At 51.6% G+C, this 14,234-nt stretch overlaps 1 protein-coding gene and 1 long non-coding RNA gene across 7 annotated transcripts in view; one reads left to right on the top strand and one right to left on the bottom strand.

The window, feature by feature from the left end:
- The window catches only part of LOC105079512 (granulocyte-macrophage colony-stimulating factor receptor subunit alpha), a 25,609-nt gene extending 16,517 nt beyond the window's left edge, over window positions 1-9,092 (bottom strand). For 5 of the 6 annotated variants that reach the window (XM_010968267.3, XM_045505276.2, XM_045505275.2 and 2 more), the window contains exons 1-3: window positions 8,514-9,092; window positions 3,951-4,041; window positions 2,131-2,273 (exon numbers count right to left, since the gene is read on the bottom strand). In XM_010968267.3, coding sequence (XP_010966569.2) covers window positions 2,131-2,273; window positions 3,951-4,020 — 213 coding nt within the window. In that variant the 5' untranslated portion in view covers window positions 4,021-4,041; window positions 8,514-9,092. Of the gene's footprint in view, window positions 1-2,130; window positions 2,274-3,950; window positions 4,047-8,513 lie in introns of all 6 variants that reach the window. The other variant, XM_045505274.2, reaches the window with a different exon arrangement.
- LOC105079526 (uncharacterized) lies at window positions 9,092-14,226 on the top strand. The gene is made up of 3 exons (XR_012504894.1): window positions 9,092-9,227; window positions 10,500-11,917; window positions 12,601-14,226. It is a non-coding gene; the product is annotated as an uncharacterized LOC105079526 (long non-coding RNA).
- Window positions 14,227-14,234: the final 8 nt, after the last annotated feature.

The raw sequence follows: 14,234 nt of genomic DNA, 5'->3' as shown, positions 1-14,234 counted from the left end.
CACCTGTTAACAAACATTCTTTTGCTTTTCCTCGTGTTACTCTGTCTTTTGTTAATGTGCAGGGCCCCAGCCAGGAAACCCAAGATGTGTAGACGGGGGGGGGGAAAAAAGCCTGTTTCCTTCCCCTACAGAGGCTTGTGTGCCAGAGCTGTTCTTGTGACCTCGAAGCGAGCAAAATCAGAAAAAATGTATCCATGTGGGGTTCATGAACACAGCCCATAGTTTGATTCTGTCCTATGACCTTTTCCTAGGGATGTCTGAATCTCCATATTGTGGCATTCACCAGTTTGATGTACCACCCACAAGGGGTCTCTCAAAGTCCTCATTTCCATGGCGTGGATGAGATCTGAGGGACTAAAAGCGCCCCAGCGGTGGGAGGAGGGGCAGGATTCTTACCCATGTTATTCTGCAGACACTGACGGATTCCCCCGAAGCCCCCTGCCCAGAGCATCACCCACCTCCTGTGCGGACCCACTGGGAACCCCAGAATTGGTGTCAAAATTATCTGAAGCTGGGACAGGATAGAGCTGAAGTGGTAGAGAGCATGCTTAGCATGCATGAGGTCCTGGGTTCAATCCCCAGTACCTCCTGTAAGAATAAATAAATAAATAAACCTGATTTCCCCCCACCCCCCAAAAAAGATTATAATTATCTTAAGCTGAAACTATTTGGATTCAACAGGTGCAGAAAGAAGCCTCCTGGACCTTCTTTATCTGCCTAAAAGCAGAAACTTCTGGAAAATGAGACAGCCATAAATCTCCTCTTTGGTGTGGCTTTTATCCCATGAAGGAGACCGAGGGTCAACCTACCATAAATCTCCTCTTGGGGGCACTTTGCTGGCCATGAAGAAGAATGAAAGTCCACTCACATCTCCATGAACAAACATTCTCACAAGATTTCTTAGCTCCCGTTCATTTCAGTCTTCTAGAAACTCATTTTCTTCCCATGTAGACCTAGTCTCCCTCCTCCCTTTTCCCTCCTAGTTAGATTTAGAAGTCCCTAACTTCAACCATTTATCAAGCGACTTCTTTTGTAAGCTTCCAGATGCATAAGGACACACTCCCCCCCCACCTCCTCCTGTGAGTCTGTCTTTGATCAGTTTAATTCGCAGGCCCCCAGGAGCAGAACACAACAGTATAGAGGACAAGTCTTTCCTCCTTGACATCCTCAAAACCAAACAAGAGAAGCAGAAGTATGTGAACTAGGTGACGAGTGAATGCATGGAGCCCAATGAGACAGGATGAATCCAGGAAACTGTTTTAAAGTTGAAGGAGGGGGAAGTCCATTTAATTTGGCAAATTCACATCCTTCCCCTTCCTCCCTTCTGGAAGGCGAGAAATCAAAATAAAATCAGGTGCAGAAAAGACAGCCATTGTATTCGTTCTCATACAAAAGAGTTAATGTGCAAATTTTACCCGCCTGCCCTACCCCCCCAACACGGGTCTACAGAAGTAGAATGAAGAGGACCACCCCATACTTGGATTTGTGACCCTAAAAGACGGCACTTTGCATAAGGATTATTTTGAGGTGAGGGCAGTTGAGGGGCAGAAAGAGTTCTTGCCCTCCCCTGATCTGCTCAAAAGCAGGCACTGATTCCCCTTTGTGAAGACGGCACAAACACTCCTTCTCTCCTGTGTCAGATTGAGGAGAGTGACCTTTACCGCTGAGGTGGAGAACCGGTCCCGAGATGAGGCTGCCTACACAGAGCTTATAAAATAACCTTTATCTTCCATCAGTTCCCCATATATTCCTAGTCATGTCCCCACAGATTTATCAGCCTCCGAAGCCCAAATCTCCTCTCTTTTGTCTAATCACTTCTCCGCAATTTGTTAAAAGGGCACATAAATTTCCCAGTCTGACCCCCTCTTTGGGTTTTCACTTCTTTCCTGTGAAGCTTCGTGTACACAAAAATTAAAAATATGAACAACACCAGATGCTTTTTCTCCTGTTAATCTGGCTTTTGCCTATTTAATTTGCATGCCCCTTTCACAGCGCCTAAGAAGATGGAGGGAATTTTTTTTTCCCCTCTCCAACAGGAATAGTCAGAGAGGGAAACTCAGGAGGCATTTTGCAGGGAAATTCATGAGTTACAAAGAGCAAAATCACAGGGCAGGAGCCGTGAGCACTCACCTGTGGGGTTTGGCTGATGGGAGGATCAAGGGGGGCGTCTATTGTACATTCTTGCCAAGTCACGTTTCTCCTGGAATTCCAGGTTAACATTTTTTTCCTTGAACCTAGCTTCAGGTTTATAATAGGAGACACCTTCTCCTGTGCTGTAATTTAAAACACAAAAAACCAAAAACCAAACAGTTAGCAAGAATTGGAACACCTTCCCCCCACCGCCAGTGACATTATAGTTACAGTCGAGGGGAGAAATTTTGCAGGCATCAGGGGTGGGTTGCTGTGGGGTTTTTTTGTTTGTTTGTTTTTGCTTTTTCTTTATCGAGGCCAGATTAGTGTAACATATAATTAGCCGTTTAATTTAATTTAGTTTAATTTTTAATTGAAGTATAGTTGTCTAATATCATGTAGGTCTCAGGTGTACAATACAGTGGTTCACAGGTTTTAAAGGTTATGCTCCATTTATGGTTATTGTAAAATGTGGGCTGCATTCCCCGTGTCGTACAATGCATCCTTGTAGCTTATTTATTTTACACATACAGTTTGTACCTCTTAGCTCCTTCCCCCAACCTTGCCCCGCCCCCTTCCCTCTCCCCACTGGTCACCATTTGTTTGTTCTCTGTATCTGTCAGTCTGTTTCTGGTTTGGAATATTGACTAGTTTGTCGTTTTTTCTTTAGGTTCCACGTGTAAGCGATATTATACAGTATTTGTCTTTCTCTGAAAGTAGCTATTTCCAGCTGAACAACTCAGTGGCATTTATGAGCCCGTGAAAAGATGGTCATCAGAAAAAGGCAAATCTAAACCTCGATGAGATGCCACTTCATCCCAGTGAGGCTCCCTACAACAATAGTTAAAAAAACAAAAACAGAAGATAATTGTTGGAGAGGATGTGGACAAACCGGAACCCTCTGTGTGTGGCTGGCGGGGATGCAAGGTGGGGCATTCTGTGTTGGTTTAACTGAGCAGCTTCAGTTAATTGAGCACTCAGGATGGGGGAGGGGACCGCTGAAGGGTCTCTCCCTAGGTGTCCCCTCTGAGCTGGGGTCGCTAGTGGTGGACGTGATTCAGGGCACCCACCTACCTGCCCTACCTCACCTGTCAGGACATGCCTGCCACCACCCACCTCACCTTTTCTCTTTTCTTTCATTTTCTCTCTGTGTCCTTTTCAAGTGTATACACACATCCGTTAAATGCCTACTAAGCCTCTGGCCAGGCTCACCATCCAGAATGTTTCCTCCAGGACTTGGAGCATGTCTGACGTGTGACCATCCAAGAAGGGAGCGCCCGTCTCCCACTCTCCTGGGAGGAAAGGGCCCAGAGGCATCTGGACTCTGGCTCCAAAGTGCAAAGCCACCAGAGGTAACGGGTTGGACCCACTTCGCTCCATTACCAGGTGAGAGTGCTTTCTGTCTGTGCAACCTCTTTACTGGGCTGTGCGTGGCGCACATCTCGCCTGTGCTCATTCCACACAGCTATTTTCTTTCTCTTCCACCATCACAGAGAGGTTTCCCGGGTCATCGGGAGATTTTGTCCTCGATGACTTTTCCCTGATACAGGCTGAAGATCTGACACCCACCCTAGCTGGGTTTGGGGTTTGGGGTTTGGGGCTGGGGTGGTAGGACCTCTTCTCACCTTTGAGCCCCTGATTCTGCTGGAGGAGAAACTCATCTGCTTCTGGTCTGATTTGCAAGGAGATCCCTTCCCCTTGTGGGGTTGGGGGGAGGCTGGTGCCCCAGGTCACAGGAGCTTTTGTCCCTTCAAGTGTTAGGGGAACAGCAGCCACACCATGTCATGGACCCCAGCGTTGGAGGACTTGCTGGCACTTACCTGGGTCTGTGAAGCATGCTGGGTTCAGAGGCACCAGGAGGAGGCTTATGAAAGCTAACAGGACTGCCATGCTGCTGCCCCACAGCTGGACCTAAACTTCCAAAGAGGAAACACCAGCTCAGAAGTCAGTCCAACCAAGGCAGGAGCACTTCTTTCTTAGCACAACCCCCAGGGAGTCACCTGGACTAAGGATTGACCTGCTGGGGCCTTTGTGAGTAGAGGAAAATGGCAGGCCTGAGGCACTAGCCTCAGGACTAGAGTTGTTGCCTCATATCCCAAAGTGGCTGCTGTGGACCAGCATCCTCACCACACATTCTTTCTTCTTTTCACTGAAAGCCTCACCTTTCTTCTAATAGCTTCATGACTCTATTACCTTTCAATTAAAATTTTTAAGTGAAGTACAGTTGATTTACAAAGTTCTGCTAGTTTCAGGTGTATAACAAAGTAATTCAGATATATATATATAATATATATATAATATATATATATATATGTTCTTTTTCAGATTCTTTTCCATCTTAGGTTATCACAAGATATTGAACATAGTTCCCTGTGCTGTATAGCAGGATCACCTTTTAAATTCTGCTTGAAATTCCCTCCAAAGCGTCCGTCAACTTTATGCACATTTATAATGACAACTTTCAACAAACTGCGATTGAAGAAACAGTTTCTGGCTCCTCCCTGCGTGTTACTTCCACAGGCCATAACTGGTCCACGTTCTCACTGCAGAGAGGCATATGTAGGGACCCACTTAGAACCCCAGAGTTGGTATTAAGATTATTTAAAATTGATCTTCTTCTAAGTGATCATTGAGGGCAGGAGAGGCGAGGCCCTCAGTGAAAAGAAAAAGGGATGTGTGATGAGCACACTGGTCCACTGCAGCTACTTTGGAGTATGAGGCAACTCCGCCTGGCCATGAGCCAAGTACTTTGCTTCTGTCATTTTCTTCTACTCACAAATGCCCCTGCAGGTAGGGACACCCCCAGACATCAACCTAGGGGAAGAACCATGGCTTAAGGAGGTCCCCTTTCTCAGTGCCCATGGAACAGAGTCCTGGGAATCATCTGAGAGCTGGAGAGCCAGCTAAGCTGCAGAAGCTGAGGGGAAGGGAGCCTTGTGAGGTGAGGCTGCCACCTGGATGAAGCCACTTGGAGGCCAGGTGCAGGAAAAGCTGGGAGGCTCCATGGAGATCTGGACGGAGGTCATGTGTGACCTTGGCACAAAGACTTTTGGTGGACAGTGTGGCCAAGGACAGTCCATAGTGTTTGGGGTGTAGACCACTGGATCTCAACATCAAGAACTGGCCATGGGACTAACTCCAATTCTCAGGGACCCAGGGAACCCACTGACCCAACATTCCCTCTGTCCTCCCAGCATGGAAGACTCAACTGCTCTGCCCTGGACAGACCCTGCCCGGGGTTGAAGATCAGAGGATCAGGTTCCTGCTGTTCACCCCTATCTGACTGGGCGGGAGTCCTGCCTTGCATGGAACAGAAGCTGCTGCTTCCAGACTCGGAGGCAGGATGTGCACCTCTCTCTCTCCCTGAGAAGTGGCCGAGGCCCCCGCTCTGCTTCTGCCTGGCTTTTCATTGCAAGAAGCTGGATCCCAGAGTCAACTGACTCCCAGACAGTTACCTCCCCTTTGAGAAAACTATTCCTCTAACCAGGGAAGCAAAAAAGAAAAAAAAAAAAAAGCATAAAAGAATCTAAAATATTCTAGTGGAATCTCTTTTTGTGTTTGGTGATTGGAGGGCAAGGTTTTGTACATTTGAGCAGATTTTTTTTTTTTCTAATATCTTCATGACTCTTCAGATCAGCAAGGGCTGAACACAGAGAGATGGGGACAAACTGGGCTGGCTGCACTGTCCCTGGAAGTGAGGCTGCAGGCAACCTGGCTGAGAATGGAACCCCTTTTTTGGGAGGAGCTAACAGCACACGGGGGCCACTGACAATATGGGGTGCCAGGACCCTCAGGATTTCAGCCTTTGTGCTCCTTTTGGGAGACAGTGGCCAACCTCTTGTGATCAGAATCAAATTGATCTCTTTCCCGGGGGGAGCCAGGTAGCCTCCTTTTTGCTCTGTGTCTCATTAGTGAGCAGGAAGTCTTCCCTGGTGCGACAGACTGAGGGAGGAGGCTGGGGAAAGGGAGAATTGGAGAGCAGAGGTTGTAGGGCAGGGAAAAAAAAATCTTTCCATCTTCTACCCTCTTAGATTCGGTGACTGGTGCATGCAAATTAAACTGATAACAAAGACAGATTAGCAGAAAAGCCAGCTTTAATTACATATGTACGCATGGGCGTTCGCAAAGGAAAAATGTAGTTCAAGGGGGTGGCCAGATAGTTGAGGTTTATATTTCCTCTTAAGCTCAACAAAGGAAAAGGGGTTTGGGACTTCTGGGTGGGGGAAGCCACTTATGGGAAGATGACTCCGGGATCCTTTTAGGATTCTCAAGCGTCAGAGCTCCCACAGATAGCTGTTGCTGAAACCTTTCCCAACCATGTTGGGGCAGGACAGGGAAGTCCTGAGCTCTGTTTTAAAGGAGTAAGTTCATAGCATGCAATGCAGCAAATACGGCCTGCCAGGCCGAGGACAGGGAACCCCGTGGGGCCCCAAAGGAAGCCCCAAAAGGTCACAAAAGGTTTGGAGAAAGTCAGAGGGAACCAAGGCGTGAATCCCTGCCCAGTGATGAAGTTTCTAACGAATTTTCAGAGGAACAAGCCCTGCTCACACCTTGACCTCAGATTCCTGCCTCCAGGACTGGGAGGGAATAAATGTGTGATGTTTAGGGCCCCCCTCCGCGGCCCCCCATCTGGGGGCCTTTATTCTGTGTAGCAGCTGATTCGTGCAGCAGAGCGGTCAGGAAAACAATGGAAGATGCTGTGTGAGTGTCCAAGACCCGCCCTCACCTCCAAATCACCCCCATCCCCGTTATGAGTCCTGAGAGCGAATGACGCACACTGGTATCCGGTGTCTGAGGGAACCAGGGTGCGGATTCCTGCCTGGTCCCCGGAGGTGGGAGCTGGCAGGAAGGGGAGGGAACCTCAGGACGGGGGGTCAGATGGACCCCGGCTCTCGGGAGAGGCCAGAGTGTGGAACGCAGCCCAGCCTGGGGAGCTCAGGACGCCCCCTCTCCGCCCCCACCACCTCAGGGCGGGCATCGGGTGGTGTGGACAGAATCAGAACTCCCCATCCTGCTGTCAAGACCCCAGGAGACGGGCTGGAGATCCCCCGCCTCTTCTGCAGACTCCGTTTAACCCCGAACTGGCTGCGTTTTGTTCGATTGCTTCACCTTGGACTGTTTGCCCACATCAGAGGGACAGGACGCTTGAGCCGTGGACGGACGGGGACAGAGTGCCGGCGGGGAAGTCAGGGGGCTCCTCGCTTGCCATGCAAACGGCACGGCTGTTCCACGGGAGCACGAGGGCTGGCCTTTTCCGTTTTAACAGATTCCATCCGACCGCCTTCTCAGGGTGCCCCCGACCGCACGACGTGTCCGGTGACCCTTCATTCTCTCTCCACCAGGGGTGCACGTCTTTTCCCTTGTGGTCCACGTGCCCACGGCCACCCCTTTCCGAGAAAGCGCTCGTCCCCGAATCCTGGGCAACCTCCCGGGGTCTGGCACCGTGTTGGTGGACCTTTCATGGGGCATGTGGGGCGGTGAGTCCCCCGTATTCTCTCTGACCAGCATCACCTCACCTGCAGTCTCTTCCCCGCATCCCCTCCCACTCTCCTCCATCCTCTGCCATTTTTCAGCAAACCTGCCCCACCGATTCATCGGCACATATCTCCATCTGTATCTCTAAGCCACGATGGTGCTTCGAAACGTACCCTGTGTCCTCACTGCACCAAAAACAAGGAAACCTCAAGGAGAGGGCTTCTGCTGATGGACTCTTAATCTGACACCTGTGTCCTCTCCTTACGGTCCCCAAAGACATGTCCCCACGCTTCCGGGATCTCCAACTATCCGGCCGCCGGCCACAGACGGCACCCTGGCGCTGTCTAGTGAAGGCTGCAAACGTGTCCTGGGTTCTGAGCCCATGTTTACATCCCTCGCCGCGTTCGCTGGTTTTTCCAGGATGGAGTGAAGACGGCATCATGTCTTTCCTTCCCAGGGGAGACCCACACCCTTTCTGGGATTCCCCCGGAGCCGAGGAAAAGGTCTGTGGGTCAGAGCCGTGTCCCCACCTGGCCCCAGGGCGGGGGTGAGGGTTCTGTATGTGCACGTCGGTGTCTGAGACCAACGCTCGATGGCTCTGTTGCTTAAAGACACCCCAAAGGAAACATTTCAGGCGTAGATGAGAGCGCCCAGCGCCACGCACGCGATGTGGGCCTCGGCCAGAACCCCCTTAACCACCTGGGCCTTCGCCGAGCAGCAGCGAAACCGTGACTTCCACTGATGCCACTTCCCCCTTGTCCCCGGTCCCCCGGGCCGTGACTTCCCGTCCCTTCTGCTGCCCTCCCCGGAGCGATGCGCCCACCCGGTCCCGCTGCCCCTCCCACCGCAGGCCCACGTTGCCGCCGGCTCCCGTGAACCCCCTGAAGGTGGGGGCAAAGGCAACTTACTGGTCAGGCGACTTCGTGGGTCCTTCTGGACTCTTTCCGGGACCCCTTGAAGGCCGGTGCGTGGGGTGGGCGGCGGTCACCTCTGTAGGGCGACGGCAGGGAGCGGGGGTCCGCCGGGGGCCGGCCGTCTTCCCGGAGGCCGGACTTCGGCAGCGAGAATGAGAAAGCCCGACAGCCTGTCCCTCCGCACTCTGTCTGTCTGTGTGTGCCCTTGTGTAAGCGGCGTCTCGAGAAATAATCTATCAGCCGCGTCTTCCTCTGCATTGCGTGGCCAGCTGGCTGTTATCATCGCGGTGGACAGGAAGTGTTCCAACCCAGCCCGCTGGCCGTCTCGAGCACGGACCCTTCCCCTTGGGGCTTTTTTTAATCAACCTCCTGAGGTTCCTCTTTTTGTAGCAGGATCTCTCCGGCTATCTCCCTGTCCCTACTCCCCATGGAGAGGCCTCGCCGCCGCGTCCTGTGTCCCTGGGGGACAGGACGCCCGCTCAGGCGACCCGCTGACCCCAGAGCTCCCGGGAACCCTCTGGGGTGAGACCCCCTCAGAGTCCAGATGGAGAGGCATTTCCGGGACCCTGCGTGGAGCGGGGTCCTCGGGTCCCTCTGGGCTGGGACCGCTGGCCCTGTCTCACCACGCGTCCTCCTGGGGCCAGAGCCCCCAGGTCGCCGGCCACAGCTGTCTGCTTTCCTGTAGGACCTGGCTTCCCTGGGAGGGTGGTGAGTGCATGTCCCCAGCACGTCCAGGCGGGGGTCGGTCCTGACGTAGGGGCAGGACAGAAGCACCTTATTTTATTGCGCTCTGCAGAAACTGCCTTTTGGTTTTTGTTTTTAACTAATTGAAGGTTTGTGACAATCTTGCATCGAGCAAGTGTTTTGGAGCCATTTCTCCAATATTTTGTCACTTTGTGTCACTGTGTCACATGCTGGTCATTCTCGCCCTGTTTCAAACGTTCTCATTATTATCGTGGTTTTGAGGACGATCTGTGATCGGAGGTCTGTGATGTTATGAGTCACTGCAGCCTCAGAGGGTGGTTAGCATTTTTTTTTTTTTTAGCAACAAAGTATTTTTAAATTCAGGTTTATACACTGTTTCTTTTTTTCCCTTAAAATTCCTTTAATCATATTTTCGTATACAATTCGAAGCACAAATATATTCATTGTGTTCTCCCTTCTGAAAATATTTTTTGAATGGCTGCTGTAGAAAACAAAGTAACAATCATTGTAAATTAACTATACTTCAATTTAAAAGATGCTTAAAAACACATGTTCAGGAAAACAGTGTTACTTACAGTTTGGAAAAATGGCATATTTCTTAATCTTTAGAAATAAGAGTCATGGTTCTGTGTGATCTATGCAAATGTATCAGTAATTTGGAAGTAAATACTGTATGTTCGTGTGGCTTTAGTTAAAGTGATTTTGGGCTTGAGGGCAGAGCGGGGCCACGCCCCACTCTCCCTGGCCCACAGTCAAGGGGTCTCACAATCAGGGGAGCGGTCTCTGCAGAGATCAATCAGACAGAGAGAGAAGGTATGCGAGGGATTCTGACCCTCCGAATGAGGACCTCACCAGCAGGTCTTCCTCAGGGCGTTATTTCACGGCCACTGAACATGTCTCCTGAACAACAAAAATATCTCCAACCCCTCCTCCCTCTGAGTTGAAATTCCTTTAATGGGGAACAAAACTGTCAGCACATATGCCTAAGAATAAAATGCAAGCCGTCTGGGACCGTTCTTGCAAATTCATACTAAAGTGTTAATGACTAATATCCTATCGGGTCCTATTTAGATGCGGGAAGTCGATACTTAATAGATGCTAAGGGTCAGATGGGAGGAAGGCATGGGAGGCAGAATGGGGAAGAAAGGGGGAATAGAAAGTGCCAACCCTAAAAATAAAATATCTCTATTTCACTGTCTTATCTGCTTGGTCCTGCACCCGCTGTTTGCTGTTGGGTAGCTGTTACCAGAATTTTTTTTTTTTTTCCGTTCACAGAATTTTCCCCCCGCCATCTGGACAAAAGGTCAAAGTGGAAGGAATGTGCTGTTGGTACTGCCGAGTTCCTTTCTCCCTCTCGCCCCTCTATGTGCTTCTGGTGCTTCCAGTTATGCCCCCACCCCGTGGGTATCCCCTCCTGCACTCTCTCAGCCTCCAATGGGCAGACATGTGGTCACTGGGGAGGGCAGCTTGGTCCCTCAGGCTTCTGGGTGGCTTTTGCTTTCTAACGACGTCTTGACCTGAAGGAAAGGGGTGGGACTGGAGGCCCCAGGAGGGAACAGGGTGCAATTGGAGGCCCCAGGAGTTGTAGGAGGTGATGGGGAGGTAGGTTTCCTGGGTCACATTTTGCGAATGGACAGATGGATGGGAATGACAGGAGTGCTTAGTGAACTGGGGATGCAGGGGTGACCTGCGGCCACTGTGGACTGACTCTGGGGGCCACTGTGACCAGCCAGAACATTTTGGTGGGGGGTATTGTGTCAAACCTTTGGTAGCTGCATGTCAGTGGCGCTGAGAATATTTACACCACGGGAATCCACAGTTCTACAAATCAAGACTTTTTTTTTTTCCTTCTGGAGGGCCAATTTAGGGGAACTTCATGCCTCTAAAGTAGAGCTCAGGAGCTGAGAGGTCACTTCAGGCCCTGGACATACAATTTGGTTCCCTGAAGTTTCGTCAGCAGGAAATGCAGAACAAATGAGCTATGATAAGAGCCCCCCCCCAATTCCCCCGCCAAGCAGAGCTGTGTCATCAGAGAACAGCCTGAGGGGACGGACAGATGCCAGGGGCACAGTCGCTGGGGGCAGATGTCCATCGCCCTGGGAGGTATCCCGAGGAAGAGCGCAGGCACCCACTGGAGGCTGCAGGGACGGCCCCATGGGAGGACACGTCTCAGGGTATCAGTACCTATGTCCATACACCCAGGTGAGTCTCCGTTATTCAAACGCTTACCCGTGGGGAGGGGCGTGGCTAGGAAGGTATTTTGTAGGTGTGACTCAAGTCCACAACCAACTAACCTGAAGTAAAGAGAAGACACGCTGTGTGTGGTGGGCCTCGTCCAATCAGGCGAAGGCCTTAAGAGCAAACGCTCAGGTTTCCCAGAGAAGGAGGAACTCTGCCTCCAGGGGGCAGTGTCCGCTCCCGGCTGAGACTGCAGCCTGCCCGCCAGCCCTACAGACTTCAGACTCACCAGCCCTACAACTGCAGGAGCCAATTCCCTGAAATAAATCTCTCCATATTTATACCTGTCACCATGTATATATATTTCTCCAAATAGATATCTCCACATACATATGCACATATGTATCTCTTTCTGTGTATAGATACACACCCACAGACAACTCTCCATATGTATACAGCTGGCCGTCCATATTTGTGGCTTCTGCATCTATGCATACAGGGAGCCAACTGTGTAAGTAAGTCTCTCTCTCTATATATATATATTTATTTGAATATCTCTGTATCTCACCTTCTGTAAGTCCATATGTCTCCACACCTGTTTCTAATCTGTAGCCTGTCTCTCAAACCTGTACCTAATGATCTATCAATCATCTATTATCTATCCATCCATCCATCCATCCAACCTTCCATCCATCCATCCATACAACTATCTATCTATCTATCTATCTATCTATCTATCTATCTATCTATCTATCAGCTATCTTTCTGTCATATCTGACTCTATCTACCTCACTATCTCTGTATCAGTCATTTGTCTGTCCTTCATCAATGTATCTATCTAATAAAAATCTCCACCCTGTTGGAGAACCCTGACTGCTATAGTTTCAAAGTAGCTTTCAGTTCTCTAAACATTCTTAGAAACAATGAATGGTACCTGTATGTACACTTAAAAACATATGTGCAGTATACTGTGTATATGTATTTGCATGCAATATAGTGTATGTGTGCAGTCAAATCGTAACAATTCTACCTAATAAAATTGAAAAATGAAAAAAAAAAAGTAGCTCACAAGGGTCCTTTCCTTTCAGCTTCTCGGCTGGCTCTTGGGCTCCTCTGGGACACCCCCAGATGGTTCCCAGGACACTGTTCCATGGACACGGAGGTAGGGGACCTCCCTAAGGCATGGCTCTTCCCCTAGGTTGATGGCTTCCCAGCAAGGCTGCGCTGAGCCTTCGAAAGTGGCGAACTGCTCTGAGCATCACGGGGTCCCGCTGCTCCCAGGGAAGAGACGTGCAAAGTCTGGAAGAGGCAGAGGCAGGAGATGCCCCACAGCAGGACATAAGCTCACCGACAGGTGTGCAGACCCCCGCGTGCTCCCGGACACGTAAGCGCTCAGGGAACGTGGGGCATTACCCTCGGGAGACTCAGATTAGAAATAACCTGAGCACCCACCTCTAGGGAAGTCAGCTCCTTCCGCGAGTGACTGTTCCCATGGCTGCACACGGCTCAAGCCATCGGCCCAAACCTGGCTGCTTCCTCACACAGACGGCAAGAGAATAGAACTTCCAGGGCAGGGAGTGAAAACGTACAGATCAAAGAGGTTTGCAGTGCACGAACCAAACACGTCCATGTGCCACACGTGGACCCCTCGGTCCTGGTGCAAACTGACTAGCTGTAAAAAGATGCCTCGGGAAGTCGATCAAGACACAGCCCTGAGGAATTTGCACGAAGGTGACAAGGAATTAGGGGTGATGGCTGACCCTTGCGTGAGAAGGATGGGCGTGTGGTTGTGCTGAAGCCCTTCCTCTCCCGGAGCCACGCGGACAGGCTTCACGCTGAAGTGTGGTCATCGCTGGGACTCGCTTCGAGTTCCCAGCAGCCCACGGCCCAGCCCCCCGGCCCCCACGGCTCTCCTCAGATGCAGTGTTTTCCAGGACCTTTTTCAAACGGCTTCTCCAGAATCGCACGCGCCCCGTCTCCTCTCCCGCCCTCGGAGCGCGTCACCCACACGCCGCCCACTTCCTCCTCCGACCGGCGGTCGGCTTCCTCCCTGGGAAGGCAGCTCCATCGGGGTGGGGAGTTTTTCTCTGCCCCCCAACCCAGTGTCCCCGAGGCACCTTCCGAGCATAAAACAGAGCCCGGTGGGTGCACAAACTGGTGTCCAGTAAGTGTCTGCTGACCGAATGCATCCTCTGCCTGTTTAGGGACGGGACTGACACCAGCTGCAAAGTTGCCCTGAGAGGGGTCCATCCACGGGAGAGGACACGGGGAGATGGCTGGTCCCCCTGGGCCTGCATTGCACACCCTGTGGGGCAACGCGGCGGTCGGCCAGTCCCCGAAACTGTTCCTGCCGTCGCTGATTCCCTGCGGGAGCCCAAGGCCGCCACGGCGCAGCCCACGATGTCAGCCCGAGTCTCTCGGCCGGCAGAGGCGGGATGGCGGGACGGGTCCCTGCAGCCTGGGCGCCCCACGGGGTTGTCCAGCGGGCGTCACCGCCCGGAGCGGGGCCGGGGGAGGGTGGAACGGGATTCAGGGGCCGGTCAGCACTGTGGCCACGGAGGGATACGGGTCCCGAGTGCCCACGGGCGGCCCGGGAAAGAACTCATTCATCTCGACGTGTTAACTTCCACGCAGCAAGACGCCCAGCCGCTCTGTGTCCAGTTTGATGCTTTTGCACGTGGGTGTGCGAGGCCTTCTGGGCAATTTTCCAAGTCCAACAACCGGCTCTGCAATTCCCCAGACCCCACTGCCTTCAGACCCCCGTCGGGAGTCCCAGGCTGCTCAGACTGCTGGCCCACTGGCTACAAATCAGGGCTCCCACCACCCCTCCTC

This window comes from Camelus bactrianus, chromosome X (genome assembly GCF_048773025.1).
Source record: "Camelus bactrianus isolate YW-2024 breed Bactrian camel chromosome X, ASM4877302v1, whole genome shotgun sequence".
Classification (NCBI taxonomy): Eukaryota; Metazoa; Chordata; class Mammalia; order Artiodactyla; family Camelidae; genus Camelus; species Camelus bactrianus.
Note: the sequence above shows the minus strand (reverse complement) of the source record. Positions and strands in the feature narration are given on the sequence as shown.